Here is a 26358-nt window from a genome sequence, read left to right on the forward strand (position 1 = left end):
CCTGATTTCTGATCTAAAAGTGGTTGACAATTCAGACTCAGCAGTCAGATTTTTAAAAATTGTTAGAATGCATTATTCTGGATACAATTTACTATAACATTTACTATAAATCTTTTGGGACAGGGATGTGTATCCCAGTATTTTTTGCTAAACAGAATGACAGTTACAGACACATTTCCATGTAAAATACTTATAACTTACCACTTTTCATAAAAGCTTTTTAAAAATAATTCATTGTTGCTTAGGTGAAGAGCATTTATGGAATTCATTGTTCATTGTTGTTCTTGGTGGACAGAGGACTTTACACACTATCATGGAGAAGTGTGACAAAATACAGTCTTACAAGTAAATCAAAGCTTGTTTATTCAATAGAGCTCATTTAATACTTAGTTGTTGAACAACGAATTAGTAACTACTCACTTTAATGTTGTAAATAAAAGTAACAATATGACTGTTACACAATAGGAATGTGTGTCTAATCCAAATGGACAGCGTGTAGGTGCAGTTGACACAGACTGTTGTCTGTTGACACAGACTTGTCTAATGACACAGGCTGGTATCTAATGACATAGACTGGTAGCTAATGACACAGACTGGTATCTAATGACATAGACTGGTAGCTAATGACACAGACTGGTATCTAAAAACATAGGCTATTGTCTAATGACACAGATTGGTATCTTAACGACACATACTGTTGCCTAATGACAGACTGGTATCTAATGACACAGACTGGTGTCTAACGACACAAACTGGTGTCTAATGACACAGAGTGGTATCTAATGCAGACTACAAGTACCTATAAGTTAGACTTGAAAATGTAGACTTTTTAAATGTAGACTTTTTAGAAAAAATTAGAAGCCCATTTCCCAGGCAGACTAAGAAGTCCCTAATGAACAGTTAACTACACACACAGCTAATTTACAGTTATTAAATTTCAACTATTGGTAGTGTTTATTTATTATAAGCAGATTATTATCAGCATTAATTTACAACAATAACAATTTACAACAATAACAATTGTTAATATCACAGAATACTTTAGATTGAACACTGTAGAATCCTGCTATGGAGAAATATTTTTAACTGAATTTTTAACTGTAATTGAAAGAGTGACTAAATATGGTTGAGTTGATGTGAAGATAAATTATGTGGCTTTATTATCTATTTATATGTAATAACTGCATTTATAACATGTGAACATGACAAGACAACATAACTCAAATAACAGTTCGATTGTTGATAAAAGCAATGCACAATGCAAAAATGTTTAAATGAAATGTTGTAAAATAGGAAAAACATTTTTTTACAATGTAGTACTCAAAGTCTTGGCATGCCTGCATTTATAACATGTAAACACGACAAACTGCATAAATCAAACAACAGTAGGGTCAGTTGTTGTAGCGTGTGACATTTTGGATTTAATGTAAAAAAATAAATAAAAACAGTGCACAATGCAAAATGGTTAAGTGAAATGTTGTAAAATAGGAAAACAGTTTTTTACAGTGTAGTACTCAAAGTCCCTCCATGCCTAAATAACTGCTGTACCGCATATGAACTGCTGTAGGCGGCTTTAAGAAAAAAAGATTTGGGTTTGGCAACACCGTGATGCTTGATAGAGGAACAGTTTATGTACTTTTCTGTTTGTTTACTGTGGTTTTCTCATCTTAAAAATGAGAGCAGTTCAGTGGATAGGACCCTCCTTTCTTCCATCTCTCTCTCTCTGTCTCTCTCTCTGTTTTCTCAGTCATGCATTTCCCCAGCATATGAGCCCTCTTCCATAGTCGGGCTAAGGAGATGCCCACGCAGGCAATTAAGTGCCAGCAACCTTTCCATGGTGCATTAGAACACGTCAACAGTTTGTCACGTACAACATCAGCCCACCGTGCCTGCTCAGGATTAACGGAATGGATGAAAATTATATGCCAGTGCGGTATTGTTTATGAATGACACCACATTCCATTTCACAGGGGCATGATGAAAAACAGCCCCTATCTATCTATCTATCTATCTATCTATCTATCTATCTATCTATCTATCTATCTATCTATCTATCTATCTATCTATCTATCTATCTATCTATCTATCTATCTATCTATCTATCTATCTCACTGCATCGTTCTTCTTTAAAAATGGATGGAAGTTGAGATAGAAATCAGATGAGTCCAGTGGACATGTTGTGGAGACAAAAGACCAATCTATTTAAAGCAATGTTTTTTAGGCAATTTAGAACTTGAATTAGGGCAATTCAGAAAAGGAGCTATGAAGTGCATTCACATCAACGCTGGAGGGCTTGTCTAAAAGAATTCCTCCATCTTGGGAAGCGAAGAATTCTGGAATCATTCCCAAATGAGAGCAGGCAACCACTCAATCATAGTCCAATACAAATTGTTCTATATGAGCCAGTCCTCATGCACCCTCCCCACCCCATTGCTAAAAGCAGCTGTAAGAGCAAAGGTTTCTGTCTGCAGTGGCCCTCTGCCAAGCTTGCATAGGAGTAAAGTCTTATCCTCTGGCATGTCTGTGGGAAAAATTGGAAATAGAGTTACAATTTTAGGTGGGTTCAAGGGAATTGAGAAGATAAAACAAGGTAGTGCAGCTACGTGAAGATCCAGAAAGACGCCATTCCTGAGGTTTTTTATGAACTTGGGGGATGGTCTAAGAATGTTAGAAATTGCAGCTGGAAAAGTGGAGTGATAGGCGGGCAAAGCATTTGTAGAAAACTAATGCATTCTCCATTTCAGTCATATCTTATGTGAATGGCTTGGCTTTAACTGCACCAGCTTGGAAGTGACAGATTGAAAGAACTGCAGTAGGAGCTCAATAAATTCAGTATGGCATAGTTCAGTGTGCTATTAGAATTAAAGGAGGCCTAACACTGTAATGCTGGACCTTGCTTGATGTAAAAACAAGCTATATTCATGAATGTGAGAATGTGTTGTGCAGAGTGTTGGAAGTGTCTTGGAAATGAACTTGTCTGTAAACAGCACATTCACATAACCAAACCTAATATGAACATATTCAAAGACAGGACAATATTCATCCTCATCAGCCTTCATTGTGGTCATAAACATTTTCACCAGTTTTCCTATTAATTTTCTTGTTTTGTTTTGTTTTTTTTTCTTTTTGTGCATATATATCTCCCCATAAAGAGAAGAGAATACTAGACAGGATCACATGTTTCAGAACTGTTTTTTTTTTTCCTGCATCTTCTGAATATTTCAGGAATTCCTTAAGCCATATTTTGCCTCTGTCTCTCCCTGAGGAGTCGACATACAAGTTAGGACAGCCTTTCCCTTATCTCTGCATCTGCCCCTGCTCTGTGTGCAGCTTGTGGTCCTAGCTGAGTCAGTCTGCATGCCACAGAAGGACCACGGACAGCCGTCAGTGTAAACCACGGTTTGCTACGCAGTGGACCGTAAAGCTCTGCCACAGATTAGCATTCAGTCAGAAATAAACCACTTTATGCCTATTTGAGACATATACTTAGAGAGATAATGCTTTATAGATGTGCATCGCACAGCTGGTGAAAGTAAATAAACAAGCAAAATTGGTGAGAGAGTGAACTGACACTGGAAAGCCTAGCTCAGCTCACGCTAGTAGGAGCTGTGTTCAGTTGGGCCTGTAAAATCAGTTCGGATTCCATCTGAAATTTTCTATGCCTAGCATATTAAAGGTTCCAGAACCAAGAGCTGTCAGCCCTGATCACTAAAGAGATTTTTTTTCTTTGTTCAATTAATTATTTAGTTAATTAATTGTTGCATTTTGACCAAAATCAGTACAAACTCTTAGCTTGGCTAGATAAATGCAATCATGAAATCTAAATATATTGTAACTCACATTGCACTATTCCCATGTTTTTGGTTTTTTTTTATAGCTCTGCATACCACTGAGATCAGGCAATGTCAAAACCAGAAAATTAATCTTACACACTCCAAATTACCAAATTAGCAAAAGATACATCTGCCAAGATAATGTGGATAATATGCACTCAGGTAATAGTGCATTAGATGAGTGCATATAGTAAAATATGTACTCATCTAATGCAGTAGTATTTGAGTAAGTGAGCTTTATTTCAAACCTAATATGAATGTAATATAGGAACACTGTTAAGAGGTTGGAGACCATGTTGTAAATACCTGACTTCAATTGAACCCATCCCATTTTAATGCTGGACATTGTTAAGACTTTCAAAATTCCCCTGGGCCAAAATATATGAGGAACCTTTTTTTTTTTTTTTTTTGTAAGATTTCTATCCTGCCTTTGAAGAGAATAAAAGCAGATTAGGGAGAGAAAGACTCTGGCAGATGACCAGTCCTTTCCCAGAACACGTAATACAAGGCAGGTATTTCCCCTCTGCTGTTTCCACTTTGTGTTGCCCTTTTGATAAAGTATATTTACAGAGAATAAAAAAGAACCTTTGTATTGCTCAACACAGTATGTTTTAAAGTTAGTGTTCCCAAGAAATACCAGGCAGGGCTGGTTTTTCCATGCTTCTGATGTAACTTCAATATCACACTTGAAACATGCCAAATCTAATTCTCCAGACTGTAGAGTCCAGTCTCAGACTTTGGACATACATGCTGTGACTTTTGCTGAAGTGGTTGATGCAATCACATCAAATCTGTGAGGCTGCCTGACTGTATGTATATAAAAAGTGGTACTCACTTCAGTTATATTGGTTTCCATGGTTATCTACACCAAATAGAATACCAGAAGCAAGACCTAAGCAGCTATCACTGTTGCTGTTGTGTATAGTATTGTGAATTTAATAACTGCATCTGGAATTTGGAGGCAGAGGGGTTTATTACCAGCTCCAATCAGTCTGGCCCTTGTTCCAGTACCAGTTAGAGGCATGCAATTTATCATAATGCACATTACAGGATAGGTCACACTGTCATAGCCAGTGGACCTATTGTTGAAGATCAGAAGTTATAATAAAGTTTAAAACAGTTATAATTAAACACACTTATCATCCCATATACAACATATGCTAATTAATTTGATATCAAAATCTCTGATAAAATCCTTCCTTTTTCAAATGATGTTGTCAAATATGTCACATCTGTGTCCTGGCAGTTCAAGTCTGTTGAAGACTGCATCCAAAGTGGACCCTCTGGCTTAAAACAGTGGAGCTGTGGACTTTCTTGGGAATGCACACTGAGTCCATGGACCTGCAAGTCTCGAGAAGGTCTGAGATTTCGATTGCACAATAGTGTACTAGTTTCAAAGCTGCAAGCAACAGTTTCCTTCCTCCTTCTTCTCACTAGAGTGTGAATGCATTCAGAAAATGCTTCCAGTAATTGTGTAGTTTTAATTCAAAGCACTTCATCCTAGAAAATCCTTCCCTAGTTACTTCACTTGGGAAAAAGGCCCTCAGTATATTTGTATGAGTGCAACAGCTTTACATGTAATTAAAATGACAAGAGAATGTGGATGGGGTTTTGGAGGCAAATCGATTGGACATGAATATCCCACACCCTTCATGGCACTTCCAGAAGCCTAAGATGTGAAGTTTGTGGTAAAGAGAACCACAAACCAAGCCCAGGCTCCCATCCACGTGAGTGGTGATATTTGAGCCTGGGCAAAGTGCATCCTCATGGGCTGGTGCACCAAGCGAGACCCAGCATGCAAGCCCAGTGCACGAACAAGTCTCTGATAGTGGTGTACAATGTGTTTGCAGCAGTTCTTCCTCACTGCCCTAGAGGTGGACAGCTGGAGTCTCATGTGCTCATCAGGTGCTACCTTAGACCACTTTCCTGTTTGTTCAACATCCTGTTAGGTAGTGATTCCTTGAACAAAGATTGCCCAGTTTAGGGAGGGGGCACTGTGGTATCTGCACACAGTCAAGTTCTCTGCTGTGATGTAATTGTTGGGTTTAATTGCTCTGAGGAGTCATAGCCAGTGGTTTCCATGCTCTTTTTCTCCCTCTATCTTTCACTCAGATGTTTCCTGTGATCTGTGACATAGGGGTCAGCTATGGTAATATCAGAAGGGATCAGCATGGGACAGCGTAGGCTGCAAGTCATAAGCTAACAGGCCTATGGATGTGCCCCATTTTATGGATCCACCCTCTTTATCCCTTGTGGTATTCAACACATACTTTCTGGGAAACCACAAAGGATAACATTGATTTAAGTATGATTTACAGCTTTGATAGTTGCTTATATGACTTCAGAGATTCCTTTTTGTTCACTGTGCCTATGAAGGAAACAATACTCCATGGTACACTGTAATATTAATGTTTAATTTGTTCAATGTTGTCTAATTATGGACTTATGTAATGTTATTGTGTTATGAGGCATAACAGTTATGAAGGAATTATTATTTATTTCACATTCCAAGTATCTTAAAGTTTGGTGTCTCATTTATAGTCTTGTGTCTGCCACTGGACTGTAGGTGGATAACCAATGGGAGAGCAGAGAAGCACACGACGAGGCTCCCAGGGTCCCGTGTACCTCTCCACAACCATATTTTCAGCTTTAATCTAATTTAATATTCATAATTGTTGGTTTGTGCATATGTGTTAGTTTGGTTCAATCATGTAATTTTAGTTTAATCGAATACCTGAGGTATGTCCCCTATTATCATGATGTGTGTCTATTTATCCTCCCTGCTAGATAAATCCCTGTTGTTATTGCACTTGCTTAAATAAACAGCATATTCATTTTGAATGTATATGGCATTCTCTGAGATTTTTTACCATGCCAGCAATAAAATAGTATTATGTAAGTGCTTGTTCTTAACTTCCACATTTACAAGTACTGGCAACATTGTGTTAAAAACAATTGATCTGCCAACTTTGGACCTTTCACTTTAAGTGGATCTACGTCTTTTCCACGCTAGTGATATTTGCAGACCCGGGAGTTGAAATATATGACTTGACAGTCCCCCATCTGCTGATGTTTCTGTAGATCTGGACAACTCTTTCCTTGATTCCATCTTGCAGATTATAAAGAATTGCACAGATTAATATTGCAGTTTTGCTATTCAGAGAAAAAGGTTTCCACATCTTCTTGTTAATGCGTTTAGCAGATTGCCCATGACTGCAGTCGGTTACATTCGTTCATGACATTCTCAGATAAGGGCAATGACATTTTTCAGTCCTCATGGATTTTCAAGAGCCATTTAAGTGAAAAGGAATAGAACTCTAATTTAGGATCTGGCCTGGAAACATCCCAACCACACATGGCAACAAATGGGTCGACACCAGTTAGCTGTGGCCAAAACAGACGAGAAAAAGCTTCGCTTGTCACCGTCAATCTGTGTCATCCCGAGACAAGCCAGAGTTGTGCTGTTTTAACTTGGACAGGGTTCAGGTCTGGGGAAGCAGTGGCTGTCTCTGTATAGTGGACTTTGAGAGCTCCAAGCTGTGGGTTAGACACAAATCTCTTGCTGGCAGACATTGTGAAGGCAACGCTAGCCAAGTGACAACACAGAGGCCCGCTCCATCACCTAACATGGCCATTCTATAGTACTGCAGTCCCAGTTATGGATACAAACATACACTCAGCTAAGAATAAAAAAGGGGTTTAGAGTGTGTTTGGAATATACAACTAGATCTATTGCTTATGCTTAGATTAGCCTTCATAATGAATGTTAAGGCTACCACAATGATAGTATTCATTAAATGTTCGAATAAATGCAAAAGATGCAGCCTTTTTTGAGCTATGATTAAAAGACACAATAACCAGTGACATTGCTAAGGTCCTTTGTTAGCTTGCTAGTCTTTTTCACAAAATCTGCAGTCATCAGGTTGCAGTGTGTAGTTCATACCCTCAGTTTCCAGTAAAGGGTCTGAGTCATCATACACCATTAGGAATTTTTTAGGTTGTGCAGTTATGTGGCTAAGTGGTGTTGCAAGTGTTCCAAGTGTTGCAAAATTGTATCTTCAACTGTTTTTATAGAATCTACTGCAAAAATGGAGATAAGGGTTCATAAGAAACAATATAAAATTGTAGGACCCATTTGCAGTTAATATAATTGAGTATTTGAACAAACTCTAACCATAGCACTGTTTTTGAAAAACAGTGTTGATAACACATCAGTTTAACTTCATACGAACATAGCAGATAAAAGGGGCAAATGACCAGTATGAGACTGTCCTTTAATCTGTTCAATGAGGACTTCTCCACACACACCTCGGTGTATGATTGCATGGCTAGCATGGGCTGCCACAGGCACAGAGAGTTGTCCTTAAGATGCACCATGTTAGCCATAAGAAAATCAGCAGACTCATTTAATGCACAGTGGCTACCCATTTAGTTAAGGTATGCTGTTGATCCATGTTTGATGCATAAGGTACAACCCAGAATGACTTAGCTGGCACATTTTTAAAACATGTGACACTTATAATGCATATCAAGTTATATACAGTTAGGGCATTTAGCAGAGACTTTTATCCAAAGCAACTTACAATTGTGACCAAGTACAATTCAAGCAGAGGGTTAAGGGCCTTGCTTAGGGGCCCAAAAGCAGTAACTTGGCAATAGTGGAGCTTGAACCGACAAACTTCTGATTATTAGTCCCATATCTTAATGCAGCACTTTGACACTGATAAATTAATGGGTTAAGGTTATGATTGGGGTGAAATTAACTTTAATGACATTTCCAGGCATTTTTATGGACTTATTGCCTCTCAGCTGTATTTTAAGAACAGAACTGAAGCTAGTTTTGCCACTAATTTGCCATTTCACGCATTTTAGGGTTTTAACAGCTGTTGCCAAGTGAGTGATTCAAATTCCTTAAAATGATCAAGTGGTTAATTTGTTCATATCTTTTTCTTCCTGTTCATGGCCCCCTGAATGGATACCTGCCTTAGGAAGAAATGAGTGAATAATGAAACAAAAACAAAAACTCAATAAATTAAATGAAAATAAATTAAAAGAGGATTTTAGATTTTAGTGCTTGTCACTCACTTTGTAAGTCAACCTTAAACCATTAAAGTGACCTTAAACCATTAAAGTGATTTTTAAACTGACAGATAAGTATGAGTGGCAATCACTGTAGATGAATATGTTAGATACAGATTCTTCTATGAGGGAAGTTGCTATTTGCAGTGTCTCAGTTGGGATTACTATGGTCAATAAACAGAATTAGTTTAGGATTGAGAGGGATTTGAGAGGTGATAGTGATACGTGTATAAAACATTATCTGACAGTGCTAGCACACAGGGTTTAGCGGGGGCTGTAAGGGCTTTTCATTCCTGTGGACTGTGTTTGTGTTGCTTTAATCTCGTGCTACTTCTGTTTGCATTGACATGATTATGCCTTCGACATTGCAGCTCACAGAATTATCCTGCGTGGTTGCATAATTCGTGTGTGTGTGTGTGTGTGTGCTTGTACTCATATGTGTGTCAAGTAGTATTCCAGTCTTTGCTATTATATCTCACCATGACTAAATTTGTTCTCATGTGCTGGATCAAGCTAAGGTTACCAAATAATACCCATTCCATGGTTCTGTTCCTGCTTCTCACCTCTCCTGAGTGTGTTGACTTTCGTCTCAGCTGGATGCACTAACAAGGCCTCCATGTGAAGCTGAGAGTACATTTGGACTCTATCCTCCCCACTAAGGAAGAGATGAAAAGAGGGGTGCAGGGATGGCCCATTGGGTAGGTGTGAGAGAGAGAAGAGCAAAAGGGAAACTCAGCATGGCACCTTTGAAGGAGACTCCAGAAGTTGCTTGCTGAGCGGAACCTGAGAAACCTGACTAAACCTGGGGAAGCTGCTTACAAGTTTGATAGCCCACTTCTCCATTTTTCTTGGGCACACCTCTTTTTGGTTCCACCACGGCATGCATTTTCCTTTCCTCAAAAAGAATGACAGCTGATTTACCAGGTTCTATACTCACTCACATGACACTGACAAATTTTAGCATACACCCTAAACACACTTGTACACAAAGCAAGAGTAGGGCAGTGGTGATGTGACCTGGATGTGTTCTAGGCCCTCTATAATTGTTAATTAAACAGTTTGTTTAGGCATGTAGCTGAGCTGGTGTTGTACCCAACTGCTTTTCATGCAGCTGTTCAGGGGTGGGGGGCTTAAAAATTCGACTGATCTTGCTGGTCACCTAACTTAACTTTAGAGTTGGAGTTGCGAAATGCCTGAGGGAAATGGACACATCCCAAAGTAAACAAGGTTGAAGTAAACCAAGAGGAGGGAGAGGAAGAAAACAGGTGTTCCGTAGTAAGGGTATATATCAAGGGGCTAAAGGGGCAAACGTGCCTCATTCCCCCTTTGACCTCTTCATTGCCGCTGTATTTGGTTAAGAATATTGGAGCAGAGAGGGTTTAGAATGTGGATGAATGGGGTCCCCCCCCCCCCCCCGGGGCCTTTAAGTGAAATGAAAGGATATTGGCAATTGAGAGCACATTGTCAGTCCTGGAATGGCTTGGTTTGAAGTGGAGTGAAAAGCTACACGTGTGAATATTTGCTGTTTATTATTATTTAGGTTGAACATTAGCTCATTTAAATAGCTAGCACCAGAGAGCTAGAGTCATGGCATCCCCTTGGAACACACTCATAAAACAGGATTAAGTTCTGCAGAAACGGCACCTTACACTGCTCTATAGGTCGACCTGACAAGCTGTCATAAACCCTGGATGTCAAAAACACTGTACAAGCACACTGTGAGGTTGAAGGCACCTCGTGTGTCAGAGAAAAGGGAAAGCAATGACGAAACATGCAACCAGCCTTCTTGCTCTGACCTGATGCCGAGTTCCACCATTCAAATGCTAACTGCGACCACCGCTGCTGCTAGTGCTTAACCATAATGAAACTAACTCACCAAACACCAGGTTCAGCTACCTTTGCTTATGAAAACAAGGGTCATACCGAGTTGCAATAAAAGAGAACTAATCCTCTTGGGAACTGAGGGTGTTTTGTTCCATTTTCATCAAGTCCTTACCAACTCTTAGGTCATATCATAACAAGAACACATCTAAAGACTAGGAACAATGATGGATCTTTCCAGGAAAAAGCTATTCAATAGCACTGGCTTGCTTTGCTACAGCAACTGTGCCTATAAAACGCAGCTTAGTAACATTTCCTTTTTTTTTTTGGTCTTATACAGGAAGGAATCACAGTGGATGGCAAGCTCTATTAGTTATTTATTTCCCAGAAGACTTCCATGGTTGTGCCCAGAGCACTGTGGTTCACACAACTGAAGACAGCTGAATGTGTGTTGTGGTTTTTCCCACAGAGAGACAAGCACACGCGCCATATCAAAATGATTCGCAGACTCCTAATTGCTAAACCAGCTCTATATTACACTGTAATTAGTTTGTTTTCTCTTCTTGCCCCTGGGGAATGGAAAATGGTTCTTCAAAATCAATTACGCCAACAAAACCTCATACTGTGTAATGCCGTCTCAGAAGATAGAATGCAAATGGAATGGACCTTGGCTGTCTTGGAAGTCCTGACTGCTGTCAAGTTCAAGAGAAATCCTGTAAGATTTGCAAAAAGGCCTGCTTCATGTGAACACAAAAACAAGAACAATATGCATGCTGTTGAACGAAACAGCAGACACTTTGTTATATATAACGACAAAAAGCAATGTCCATGTCAGCGTGGAGCCTTTAATAAGTAACACAACGTTGAGCTTGTTCTTACCACAGAAATGTCCCACTGGCTGTTTGTCTAAGATGTGGAAGGCTTTGCCAAATGATTTTAATCAAAGACTTGCTGTAATGTGTGCTCTCTAGCTGTCTACCATCAATAACCACAGGTTTTACCGAATGACATCATTCCAGCTTCAGGGAAGCTGACATTGCTGGTATGAGGATAATAAAAATGGTTATGGTGGAATTTTTTGCAGATTATGAGGAACGGAACAGCAGAGGTGGAACACAGGTGTTATGGTGACGCCGTATAGTGTCTTAAGTGTATTGTGTACCAAAAGTGCAACCAACACGTATAAAATAATCTAAGATACACGTGATTGGCTCTTAAAAAAAGACTAGACATTCTGATATCTGTTTCAAATGAACAAAACAAAACTAACAAAGCAAAGCTGCATATGAGCCTTTAAAATATCCTTTAAATCTTTCAATAGTGTAAGAATGCATATGTAATCACAGAATATTAAGCTTCAACTTGTCATAGACAAGCTTTATACGCGTGGCATCATTCTACTACAAAACTGTCATCGGCACATAGGGACGGCTGCATTAGAGTAGTTTGGAACTTTATTAGAAAAGAAAAAATCTTTAATCTGTACCAAAACACCAAACTAACTCTCCCCTTCTTTGTCTTATTATTGTATAAAGAGCAGCTCCATGGATGTCAGGGGTTGTTAGAATGCCTCATGGTAGATGCAACTAATTGGCCTTCTCAGCAGGTCTTTCGTTTAATTAATTCTGGCCAGCATAAGTGGAAAGTTCAAAATACAATGAAGCGTCTAAATTACATTTTAATTGGGAGGCATTTAAGTGAAGGCACCTTGCCAGCCTGCATAATAAGCATGGTTTAATGACACAGTCCCATTAATGTCTATGCCCCATTAATGTATTTGCAATTTAGATTGTTATTGCAGATGGAAACTTAGTTCTTCAATGAGCTTTGAAGGCATAACTTAATATGACTCCTAAACAAGGCCCTTTTGTGAGTTCCTACAAATTATGGTGTTACGCAGGCCTTTCCGCCCTGTGCAGAATTATCCTGCTTTGTTGTAAGTCAGCAGTCTATAGTGTGTAAAAATGCCCAGGCAAGGATTTGTTTTTCATTATTAAATACCAAGAGTAAAGTGTGTGAGTAAGAAGGGGAACTGGCAATATTGTCCATGACTTTTCTGACTTCTTGTAACTCCACCAGTACCATAATTACTCACTATGGGAGACATCCGTCATAGATTACCATTACTTGACTCATACGGCGCTGAGTAACTCGACTCAGTCTAATAAAACAGCATTGGCACCGATGGCCAATATCCAAGGACACGAGACGCACACACCTGGCTCAGGGTCCAGGCCCCCGGAACCCAGGCAGGATGTCAGGAATCCGTGATTAAAATTTCTCGCTTTCCGCCCACTCACCCGTCAGGTGCGTTGAGCGAGGTGGGTCAGCCAGATTCCAGCTCCGTCCTTCATCGGCATGCCATAACAAAGAGCCAAGGGCCTTCACATGGGGATCTGCTGCTCTGGAGCCCAACACAACCCTGTAAACCAATATCCGTCCAGCATGAGAGAGAGATAGAGAGAGAGAGAGAGAGAGAGAGAGAGAGAGAAAAACAGAAACCAAGGACGAACGAGTGGGCGTGTAGGGGAGGCCAGGAGGGGGGAGGGGGGATGAGGGTCGTCTCCTAGGCAACGGGCCTTTTAACATCGGACGCGCCTTGGCAAAGTGGAGAGGTTAAAAACGTTTCTGTGAAAGCAACAGCTGTTGCCCTTAGCCCCCACCCCCATCCCTTCCCAGCCTCCCTCTCTCTTTTCTTTGCCTGCAGAGTATAAGGGTACCCACTTAGCTCACCTGATAGGGCCATCCAGGCTGAAGAAGATAAATGGGATAAACAACAAAATGGATCAGGGAGCACATCTCTGTTCCGCTGATCTGATCTGCCCGGCAAGGCCTTTGACCAAAATGGCAAGGCCAGAGAATGAAATGTTTGAAAAGAATTTTTAACTGGAGAGTTGCGCCAAGCTCTAAAAAGCAAACAACATCATAATTAAAGTGTTCAAATGATTAATTCATCTGTTGCTACTGCCAGAGGAATCTGGCAATTAAACTTAATTTAATTTAAAACAGAACAAAGTTTGGCTCAAGTGACAATAAGCCATTTAGATGGCACTCTGCACCAGTGCACTCAAGGGAATAACACAAGAATGATCAAGCTATTATTGATAGCTTGTGGGGACCACCACCACCACCATGTAACATAACTGTAAATATGTTCAATTACCACCATGTAACATATAACTGTAAATATGTCAATTACAAGATGGGACTGTACATTCTGTACATTGTGTACATACATATATACATATCATGTATACATTGTACATTGTGTATATAAACATAATATACATATATTGTACATACATTGTATATATATATTTGTATAATATTTCTCTATGCACCCATGTTTTTCTTTTTCCTCAGTTTGGACAGAGCACTCAACCATTTCACTGCGAGTTATACTGTGTATGACTATGTATGTGACAAATAAACCAAACTTGAAACTTGAAACTTGATATTATTATTTTGTCTTCTAGAAGGATGAGAAACACAAAATGTTCCTCAGATGCAGGTCCACAGCTGTGAACAAGTACAGGAAAAGCTGTAACAAGCTGAATTATGACAGAGCTTAAACATATCACAATAGAGGCCAAAGTCAAAACACTGTCTTTCCCAGTCAGGCTGGCCTTAGGGGAATGTGGAATGAGAGTGCGAATATGGCTTTATATTTGGGCCTTGTGAGCCATGAAGGAAGAATAGAAAATGAGAGCGAGAGAGAGAACAAGAGATGGAGAGAGACAGAACAAGACAGAGAGAGAGCGAGAGAGCGTGAGAACAAAACAGAGAGAGCGAGAGAGAGATAGAACACGAGATAGAGGGAGAGAGAAAGAACAATAGGATAGATGTGGAGGGAAGCAATGGATGAAACACACGACCATGGTGTTGCTGTGCAGGGACTAAGCCCAGGAAGTGTCCCCGTACACTCGACCTCACAGTCGGCCTCCCTTACTTAGCCAGGAATGCATAGTGGGGGCAGTGCCAATGCGCCTGTATCTGTGTTCCAGGGCATCGGAGGGACTCTGGGGGATAACGAAGACATGTATACCACGAGCAATGCTGCCCTACCTCTTTCACAATACCATTCAATGTGCTCTGGCCAACGCATGCTCACTTCTTTGAGGAAGGTTGAGCTGGCAACCCCTCAGAGAGGCATGTCTGCTGATGGTGTTTTTAACTGAGAGGGGGAGTGTCATATTGGGTATCACCCATAGACACGCCATTAGGATAAAGTCAGTTAATACTACCAAATACTAGAGAAGTTGCCAGTAGTCTATTATGTTCTATCATACAACATCATATTATTATGTTGCATTAATATTAATCTAAAATATTTTTATGTAGATTGGATATGTATGATATTACACTGCATTATATACCATATATGGTGGTATATAATAATTTGCACTGAAATTTATATGAATATATACTGGAAAAGATACAGAAATGTATTGCAACACCTTGTATTATAAGAATGTGTCTTATGTTTTGGAAGTACCATATAATGGAGCAATGGGATGGAACAAATGAAAGAATATGGGAAAGTACACTGGACATTTAACTAGATCTGTTGAAAGACATAGTAAGACATTCCTTTTCATTTTCTCTTTCTGAGATGACGGTTTGATGAGTGTTGATGGTCCAGTTAATACTTAACCAGGCAATAACACTACAACAACAGATCTTAACACACACTGCAGTCACACATGTATGTGTCACACACACACACACACACACACACTTCAACAAATATAATTTATTACCAGCCCCTTTGCTTGAGTAATACAAAAAGGGAGAAAACTCCTTGGGAACCATATCAATTCTGCCTGTTGTCTCACTACATAATAACTCAAACCACTATATGCTGAATTAATTAATTACTCTGAAGGATCATTTATGTTTGCTACACAAAGCCAGTTAAACTTGCGCTCAATTCAACATATTTATGACCTACCTCTCTCTCTCTCTCTCTCTCTCTCTCTCTCTCTCTCTCTCTCCCTCACCCTCTCTCTTGCTCCCTCTCTCTTCCACTCCCTCTCTCTCTAACACACACACACACACACACACACCTCCAGGGCCTGTAGTGATTCTTTTAGATCCTGGGTCCTCCTGCATGGCCTTAGCCATGAAAAGGGACAAAATAATGGGTGAACTGAATGTGTGAAGGATGAATTCTTTCAGGGCAACAACTGGGTGCAATTTGGCCCCTGGCCCTTGAGGTCGGCTTAATAGAGTGAGACCCCCAGCCTCTCATTCAACTCCTCAGAGACTATTAACTCTTAACAACTCCCCAGCTTGGGCTTCATTATATATTCTGTTTGGGCCCCTCCCCTCCCCCACACCCACCTAACCTCCATCTTTCTGCTGCTGTCCTCTAGTTTATTGTCTTTGATTGATTTTCTACTTAGTTAATCATTCGATGTTGCCCCGGTTTGTAAGTTGTGGCCATTGCTGTCGAGTGCCTTCTTGACTTGCCATGGAGAGGCAGAGGAGCGAGGCTGTAAAAGCCCTTTCTAGAGACGCTGTGTGGGGTGAAGCCTGCCAGTCCTTCAGGTGGAAGTGGGCTTGCTACAAGAAGCTCAATGGCTCTTATGGAACAATTGGGGTTAGAAGAGCAAAGAGAATAAGGAAGGACTTGTAATTGATACTCGTGGTTCACATAGCACTACATGACATTAAACAGAACGTTCGACTTTTTTTCACACTAAGATATTGTCACTTTGATCTGGACCACATATACCTTTTACAATGATCATGCTAGAGCAATCTGTTTTTTATCTACTTTAAGTTAAAAAAACAAATGTATAAAGTTAGAAGAGGTTCATTTTTAACTTGTCATTTGGAGAATTACAAAGTTATGTTTAGAATTTAATTTTTGGGTTTAACTTACAATACTACACACCAGCCATTGAGAGTTTGAATCTTGAGAGGAAGTGATCAGTTGAGAACAAGGATCGCTTCCAGAAGTCAAGCCTATAAACAGTACTGGTCATCTCCTCCCACCAGAGCCATGTGGGACACAAACTCAAGCTGCCCTTCAGGGTCACCGGAGCCATTGAAGTTCAAATGGTCATCCACAGCAGACCGCCCCACCCTGGCCACTCTGCGACCGTGGAAATTAAGTTATGTCCCATGTCAGCAAGTTTTTTGTCTTTTTTTTATCCTCCTCTCAGCCTCTGCCTTTCTCTCCCCCACCCCATCTTTGCTCTTAAGTGGACCCTCCTTTATTTGGTGCATGGGAGTGGTGAGAGAATATTCCCAGTGGACTGCTGGCTGGAGTATTCAGTGTTGGTAAATGGTGCTAATGGTGAGCAAAGGGATTGAAATGATGCATTGTGCCGTGGAAACCTGGACTTGGCTAGTGTTAGGGCAATGGTTTCACACAGACACACACATATACACACACACACACACACACACACACACACACCCCAACACACACACACCTATTCCACTGACTCTTCTCTCTCCTGGCTGTAACCGCCCTCCTGGGGCATGTCTTTCTCTTTGCCCTACACATGGGACACATCCCCCTACCTGGTGATAGCTCTCATGACCCAAGGCCATCAGTGGGGATCTGAAACAGACCATGTCTGCTAACATGGTGAGTTGGAAGCAGAGAATGAAAAAATAGTGATTTTGAACCAGATTTTCCAGCAAAACATATTTCCGTATACTACACACACACACGTGGTATAAGTCTAAAATTCTTGACCTGACCTTTAACCAGTTCAGGCTTATGTTTCATATGAATTGGTCAAACAAGGATGCCCCATTGAAGCTAAAGGCTATGACTTTGAGAAGTGACATCCCAAATAACAAAACAAAAAGAAACGTGCAACAAAATCCACAGCATTCGCAGCACACCCATGAGTTACTCCAGCAACCCCACCTGATCTGTGATGCCTCCCAAGCCTAGCAACGATCACCACGGCATCGTTGGTGCAACCGGCCCAACTGTGCCCTTCCTCCCCGCAGCAAAGGACCAGACCATTGCTTGCCAGCTCCTCCCCAACCTGTCACATGAATTACATGGCAGTTGCCCACAGGAAAATAAAAACAACAACAACAAAAAAAACCTTCCTCTCTATCATCTCATTATCCCCTTAAAAACAAATAAAAAACAAGGCCTCTCCTTCTCCAGCCATTATTCCCTGCCAGAGGAAGCCCAGACTCACAATTCACTTCAGATTATTCCTCCAAGATGGGGGAAGAGGCTTTGGTAAGTTGATATCATGTTTTGAAGATTGATGGGAAATGGAGTTTAAATTCAAGCAGCAAAAGATATTTCCCACTGTGTCAGCCTGACTATTACCTGAAGTACAGATAGTGAGAACAGGTACATTAGAATGACACTTTTTCCATGATACATTTTAGTATACTTTACTACATGCTAAAAACCCCTAAACATTTTGGGTCCAGGTTATTAAAGCACATGGAGAATTGCTTTGCTGGCTATGTCAGAATGAATCGCCGCATAACTGATGGTTTAACACATTTCTAATTCTTCTATGATTAGAGGTATTACTGAAAGTGCACCTGCAAAGAACATCTTGCATAAACCTTAACCTTGCCTTAATCAATCCTGCTACTTAGCTGTTAATGCAATGATTATAATTACCCCTGAAACTGTATATTTCACTTCAAACATTTAGTAGTTATTATAAACATACCTATTTCAAGAAAATTCAATGTTAGTTTGCCCACAGCTGAAGCTAAATCACAACCTTCAAACTTCATCTCTACACTCTTAACTGTGGTGAAGGTATTTCAAAATATTATTCTCTGTCCACATTTACAGTGAACAAGAATGCCCCACTTTCAACAATGTGTGTGCACGTTTACATCTTTGGTAACAAATATAGAACTGTTGTTTCGGAGTCTACAATAATCAGAATGCAAAACTCAGCACAAGATCCCTGATAGTACCATATAAGGAACCCAACGTTCGAGAGCTGCCCCTCACTAACTTTCCAGGTACGTGATCTCTTTGTGACTGACTTAATCCTGTGGGTTTTTTCCTTTTTTTTTCTTTTTTTCCTTGCAGGCGAAAGAGCTGTACCCCTCTGCAGAGACTGGGCTCAGGATCAGTTGCTCATTTCAAAGAGCCATGAACTCAACAGAAGTCTTCCGTGATGGAATCAAAGTGGCAGCTCGGATAGGGGAAAAAAAATCCGATTTTGGCTGGCAAGAGCCAAAGGCCTGTGAAAAGCACAGCGAGGGAAGGTTCAAGTAGGTCCTCTTTTTTTGTTATGATTTAGTGAGTTTAGTGAATTTCCTTTACTTGCCTTAGGGAGTGGCAGAGTTTAAAAACCTTGGAATACAAATATAGATTCAGAGAATAAAATTAAAAACCCAATCAGGCGCAAAGGAAAGGGAAGAAAAATCTATATTTTCCCTCTTAATGTTTTTTCCCCCTTTGGAGAATATGAGAGCAGGCTCATAAACAGGCCTTGCTAGCTTACACTTAAAACACTGAAACCACTCTAGTCCACACTTGTCATTTAGTAAACTTGAGAGAGAATCGACAGGGGGCCCCTTCCATCAAATACCCCGTGTTACCTTTAAAGGATTATCCTAAATCCCATCCAAATCACTTTCCATTTCACTGGTTATTGCCCAGTCCTGAACATACCGGCTGTCTTCTTGTTTCTCCATCACCTCCTCCTGCCAAGACTCAAAGAGGCCGACACTTGAGAATCACCGCTTCTAACCTAAGAGTAATTACTCCAACAAAGGCCTATGATGGTGGCTTATCAGTTTAAACTTTGGGCCAAACTTTTGACTCCAGGTTCATCACCCCTGCTGTGCTCCCTGTAATCATTCTATAATTTGCTTTATTTTCCAGCAGGAGGAAAGGAAGTCTGTGATTCGTCTCCACAGTGCTACAAGGGAATTGACAGTGTGGTGAGGAACAGTCGAGTTTAAGGCCTGAACCGCCATTCCCAACATGCTGGTTTATTATTAAAAAGAATGACAAAAGAGCATTAGAAGAGCATTAGAAGGGCTAAAGTATCTGCAACAGGTTAATTAATATGACATGTCCTGTTTTGTGATCACAGAGGATCTGTTAAAGGTCTAGTTGCGGATTGCGAATGAACCAGACACGAGCGTTTGCCTGTGGGCTTTGTAAAAGCTTAGTCATTTCGATCAGTACTTTAACAGTGCTATTTCAGTACCTCTGAAAGTACCAAAGTCACAACCGTATAATAACAGACAGACTTTGCTTATCAACAGTATGATTGATAAGAGGAGTCATGCACGTCCTTGCATCTATTTTGCGGGAGCCACTGAAACACGGATTAGCTGGACAGATACTTTTAACTCCCGGAGACCTGTAGCACAAACACACATGGCCTCTTGTAAACGATAATCAGTCTTGCGGCCAGGCCCTGTAAAAGTAAGGCCTTTTTGTAAACCAGGGCAGAGTCATTAGGCACTATGCCATATGGATATGTTTGTTGCTTTTCATAAGAGATCAGCTATTGGGTTTAATAATATTAGGGAAGCACCTCAAAAATAATGACACTGCATTAAATACAATTTCTCATTTAAGACGTAATGTAGAATGTAGGACATGTAATAACTACAAATTGCTAATATAAAGAGGTACAAAAAGGCACCTAAAAAAAAGAAGTTTTCTTCTGCTAGAAAAAAACATCCTTACTAAACTAGAGTTAGATTTACCTTCTACATCCAGTTAAATATAGGCAATGCAGACCTGACTCTAGCATAGCTCTAGTGTTCTTCTACTGTACTGTACCATATAGAGTATATAGAGTATTTGTAATTTACTTTGCAATTTACAAGACTTTGTAACATGTGCTCCTCCTTTTTCAAGACTTTGAACATGTACTCCTTCACAATTAAAAGAGAGATTTCCTTGTTTTAACTACATTACAATTGGTGAGTTCATAAAGTGTGTATATCTCAGATTTTTAAGAGAAACCACTAATGATAAAAATATATGTTTTATAGTTAGGTTTGTACAGATAAACATTCCACACTGATTTCACCATCTATTGTGGCATATTACATATATTCTGTAGGCCATACATATGTTCTACTTTTGGATGCTGTACATCTACTTTCTGTAATATTTCATTAGTTACTCTTTGTACACGTCTACCATGCATGGCTCTGAGGTGATGTGGGCCAAAGCAAGAGAACAAATGCTAAGGTCATCCATCCCTCTACGTGTAGCAGGCTGGAAGCATACCTGTGATGACACTGCAACGCACCGATACGGACCCTTCTGCCCAACAGTCGTTCTCCTCCGCGCTCCACCTCCTCGACCCTTTATGAGAATTTACTGCAAAAAAAACAAAACTGCCTTGGCATTCGTCACTCGCCACTCACTTAGCTGCTCCGTTATGGCTATTCCCACGTGTTGTCCAAACGAGGCCCTCTCTTATTATTTCATGCATATCATGCTGGGCCCTTCTTTTTTTATGTTTTTTCATGGGGTCGAAATTGAGAGCAAGCACATTGCGCTGTGAAAGAATATCGACGTTTGAGGGGGTGAGGCTCCGATAATGGCCCCCACTGGTGGATGGGTCTCACAGGACGCAGGCAGGCAGTGGTGATGCCCACATGGAGTGTGTGGACCAGGAGCCAGCAGATCTTTCCCACATGCTACCCCGTGGCTCGGCTCTGAAGAGGTGTCAGCGAGCCTCTGAGGAATGAAGTGCCTGGGTATTGTGGGGCCAGGGCCATTATGTGCTTTAGATTACCATGACAAAAGTGCCACTCGACCTCTCCTCCATTCAGCACACCCAAGGCCTCTTGTCCCCTCTCTAATAAAACATTTTGCAGCAATCGCCTCCGTTTTGCAGACCACAGTGACGAGAGGGGAAGAATGAGGAGACCAGTGAGTTTACAGGGTAATGGGGGGGGGGGGGGGGGGGGGGGGGTGAGAGAAAGAAAGAAGGAGAGAGAGAGAGAGAGACAGAGACAGAGACAGAGAGACATGTGGCTTTGCTTAAATGACCTGCATGTAACAAAGTAAACAAAATGTATAAACAAACTTTAAAAGACAAAACTTGTCATATTCCTCCCACGGGAAAAGACTCCCAACAACTTTTATGCCATCTAACAAAAGGGTGTTACTTCACTTTGAAGCCATAGGTTATACTTGAATTTGCCAATGTTATTAAAACTTAATTAGTTGTGTACAATTTACAACCAACTGCTATCCCACAATATTATGGTTTTCGGCAGTCTGTAATGTAAATCTATATATTTTATTGGTTTCTTTCACACTGTTGCAGGGTTTTAGACCAGTATCATTCATTGCTTTGACATATAGGGAATACTTCTAATGTGAAAATCTTCAAGTCTGGGTACTTAAATGCACTTGATCAAAACAGTATGCGTGATCAAATATTTTGACAAAAAGGTAAACATAGCGCTTTTAGTTGAGTTTAGGGAAGCTATATCCTTGACCGATATAGACAACAGGTAATCAAAATCCTCTCTTTATGGCTAGTTAATTTAGTCTGGATGCCAAGGAAACATCTTAAACCACATCATACGGGCAACGTGGCACAACTCTCTTAGAGAAACCACTTCAGCATAACATAAGTTTTCTTAGTGAAGGCTCTCGACCTTTGTCAGGCCTACTGTCCAAACCCCGTTACTCCCCTATGCAGTATGACTTGGTAGGCCTTTCCCCTCAAACGTCTAACAAAGCAATCCGCTCGGGTTCAGAGACGACTAAATATACAACCTGTATCAAGACGATCTATCTTCCACATCATGTAGCGATGCTACTGTCTGCCTTTTGGCTAACTTTGTTCACAGCCACTGCATATAGACAGAGGCTGTTAAGCAAACACAATGATAGAAAAGTAAACAAACCTCTGTCTTTCCTCAGTCTGGGCACAGCACATGTACCCTGGGGAAAAGCCATTCACTTTGGTGCTAACGTTCTAAAGATATCCAAAAGTCAGAGTTCAGACCTTCAGCAAACACTTCTGTTTGCAAAGCCAAGGGTATCAATGCTTCAAGCTCTTTGTGTATATACTTATATCTGCTCATCACAAGCAGTGCTGGGTAAGCCTGAATTTAGAGGAGTTAGTCACTGGAAATTAACATGCTCTCTCAAAATTGTTAACACAGTGCATCACCTTAACGTGATGCAATTAACAAACAACAAACAAAGTACACATAGGCGTTTTAGTCTTTGTACTTTTGTTTTATGCCTTCTATAAAAAGTACAACAGTGAGGCAGTCATACAGTGGATTTAGACATTTCTACACAGTGAATAATTCATCTTTATATAACAATTAAAGATCCTCTGAAAAATCTATTTACACTGTACAGTATTTTAAAAGCAAAATCAAGGCCACTTAATATCTAACTTCCCTTTAAAGCTGGAATCATCACCCTTTGTTTTCATAGAAATTTTATATTACAAAATATTGCTTTTATGTGACTCTGATATATCAAAATGTTTATATTTAGTACTTTCAACTGAATGCTTGAGTACTATCATACTTCTCATTCCAGCATTCCAAATACCTTTACAGATGTTGTTCAGTGACTCAATGTCAATTGCATCTTTATATAAAAAATAGTTTACACATCTAGTTTAATATTGACAGTGCAGAGCTTTCTGATTAAAGCTTCGCATTGTTAACTCTCTTGGTAACAAAATAATTTTTTTACGGTGTACATACATCATTCTCAAGTTTGTGTTTGACAAAAATAGCACTTATAATATTGGCAATATAGTTTTTAATGCAGTAGTGTTTAGATATTAATGTATGCTTCATATTTGGAAACTGCTTCATTACTTCCAGGTAAGAATTTAGCACAGAAATAAATATCGAAAGTGTATGTTTACACGGGCCAACTCAGATTCTGAACAATACGTTTGCATAGAGATTCGTGACATAACAAATGTGACAATCGTCAGGACAAAAGCTCGCCCAAGTGTCATGCAAAGCTACATATGTATTCTTTGGAGAAGAATGTGACATTTTCATTAAACAGTCGTGGATTTTTAACTTAATATTCCAAAAAACCGCAACAAAACCAAAATGGATGCCGTCCCAGTCAAAGCACCCCAGGCCCCCGCGCGAAGACCTGTGCTCCCCACAGACGTTCTCTCTGGTGTGTCGTCCTCGTCATCCTCATCATCATAATCAGATCCACTAGAGCCCTCTTCGTCAACAGGAGGAGAATCAAAGCAAAGATTTTTCATACTTATTTTCACAAACTCGCATATAGTCCGCTCTGTCCCGTCACAGATGCAAGTATCCAGGAGCTGGGCTTTTGGTAGTTTTCGCATATTTGCGATGACATTTCGACAAGCGTTCGTACATGTCGCCCCGCTAAAAAGTTTACCACAGTGAAGCAAATAATCACCCATCGCAGTCCGGCACTGGTAATCTCTTTCGCACTGGCGCCGGGCTTCAGTGCAACCCATGCTACTGGTTTTCGGCAAGCATGGCTCAATGGCACGTTTGGTGTCCCTACAAAAATTATCTGAAGCACAGCTGCAGTCCTCCAGCGCCGGGCCGTTTTTAGTCAGGTTTAACTGCACCAACGAGGAGATGCAGTGACTCGGGCATTTCTTCTTCTGGCCATTCAGTATGGGATCACATGCGTGCAAATACTGCCCATATGCGTAGTGGCATTCAGGTTCCGAGTGGCAGTTCAAAATAGCCTGCCAACAAATCAGCCGACGACCGTGGGTTGGAGAGGCGATGGAAAAATAAGCAAAACATACAAGCACGCAAGCAAAAGGCCAGATCAACATACAAGAGTCCCGTATCGATCCCGCGAATCTTGCCATTGCTATGTACGGCTGGCGTCAAGTCGAACAAGTGTATCTCATTTTTCCATTTCAACCGGGGTGCAAAGGTCCTTATTTTAAACCATGTTATAGAAAGACAGATCCAGCAAAAGTTTGCTTTGAAATGCGATGGTGCGCTGAGGTGATTCCACTCAGTAGGGACTCAGGAAATATTCGGTGATCAAGTCCTTAATCAATAAAATGTATGTTTTTAAAATTGTTATTCAGCAGTTCCAAACAAACTGCTTCATTCTCAATTCATCAATAACTTCGTTGAAAGAAGTTCCTCCATAACTTCAAATAATTCTCCGAACAGCCCTTAAGAACGGAAAAATGCGAAGTTGTGAGTCAGTCTTCTGTGCTCTCGCTGCTGTAACGAACTAAACGTCCGAGCGAGCAAGTTCACGCTTTCTTAAGTTGTACCGACCCGTGGTTTGAAGAAAAAACGGGAGTGCCCTTATCATCCTTCATTAAGTATGCATGAGGACGCAAACAAATAATAAAAGTGCTCCGCGTCAAATTCACGTACTTGCCTCTGTTATCCTGTCGCATTGGCTTCATCCATCCGAGTCTTACGGAAGTTTGCGGGGCTGCTATTGGCCCGGCCATATGTTGTCGTAAATATCAACGTCATTTGTGGGTGGTGTATGGGGCGGGACGTGGAGCAGAAAACGTCCTACCAATAACTTGCAGCAGCATGAGAAAAGCATAGCGAAGCTCAGCATTGTTACATTGTCACGAATTGCTGCAGCTATATACAGGATTTTGACCTGCAAATTTGTTTTTACGGTATGCAATCATCATAGTAAGAACTGGTTCCTTAAGAACCAATACCCTCCAGGGTTCTCTTCCAAAAAGTATATATAATATTGGAAAGACAGAAATTTACAACTTTCATATACAAAGGTGTGTATAATAATTTGTTTATTCTTTTGTAAACACGTTAATTTGTTTTCGTTAAATAATTTACTGTTGGTGTGATGCTGCCGTTTCTTATCTTGCCTGATCAGACGTTTGAATTAGCATAATTGGGATGCATCTGATTATCCAACAGCATAAATCAAGTATTGATAGATTTCTTTCAAGAGATCTTAGAGATGTCTGAAACTGTAGCCTCTGCCATAATGTCTTCTCTTCTTTTTTAGATTATTACAGTTTGCAAACATAAAATCTCCCATTGCGCAATCAACTGGAAAAATGTATTCTGTACTCACATATTTTGGCCTAGTAAAAGCATGAAAGGGGGTTATTCCGTCTGAAACCGATTTTTACTGACACAGTCCACCACTCTGGATGAACTACATTGGAGAGGGACATCGGGCACACCTTATGAGTAGAATCTTGATATTCGTATTGGTCATGCGTGAAAAAAAGAAAAAGAAAACGGCTGGCCTACACTCGTGTAACGTGATATAGTGCAAGTTCACACTTGAACTATAAAAAAAGCCAGTGTCGTGTCTGTGGATGCTAAGGTTGACGAATTCGGTGGGTCCACTGGTCACAAAGGTTGGGCTTGTGTTTCAAACGGTCCCCTAGAGTCAGGAATGTACCTTCAGGCCAGCGCGCTACGCTCTCCACCCAAAACAATGCACCCCATGTCAGTTACGGATGGAGAGATCTGAGAGTGGCGCAGGCTCCTCCGTATCACGCCGCTCCCTCGTGATGGATGAAGGGAACACTATCCTCCGCGAGCCCCGGAGCTACGCTTATCGAAAATAAAGGCAGCTGTTGTGGTTTCTCTCACCGGGGCTAAATGGGCTAAACTATCAACAACCTACAACCTTTTTAATCTTCTTCGTCTTAATATTCAATGACGGACACGGTCA

The 26358-nt window shown here is 40.5% G+C and overlaps 1 protein-coding gene and 1 long non-coding RNA gene across 2 annotated transcripts; both read right to left on the reverse strand.

The window, feature by feature from the left end:
* Nucleotides 1-362: 362 nt before the first annotated feature.
* Nucleotides 363-25817, reverse strand: LOC145657853 (uncharacterized). The gene is made up of 4 exons (XR_014123740.1): nt 25747-25817; nt 20950-21042; nt 13034-13155; nt 363-2521 (listed from the first exon to the last, which is right to left on the reverse strand). It is a non-coding gene; the product is annotated as an uncharacterized LOC145657853 (long non-coding RNA).
* gas1a (growth arrest-specific 1a) lies at nt 22906-25099 on the reverse strand. Its single transcript, XM_027028449.3, has one exon. It carries the CDS (start codon nt 24530-24532, stop codon nt 23738-23740), a length of 795 nt encoding a protein of 264 aa, XP_026884250.2. The 5' UTR covers nt 24533-25099; the 3' UTR covers nt 22906-23737.
* Nucleotides 25818-26358: the final 541 nt, after the last annotated feature.

This window comes from Electrophorus electricus, chromosome 5, assembly GCF_041902795.1.
Source record: "Electrophorus electricus isolate QZ-2024a chromosome 5, ASM4190279v1, whole genome shotgun sequence".
Lineage (NCBI taxonomy): Eukaryota > Metazoa > Chordata > Actinopteri > Gymnotiformes > Gymnotidae > Electrophorus > Electrophorus electricus.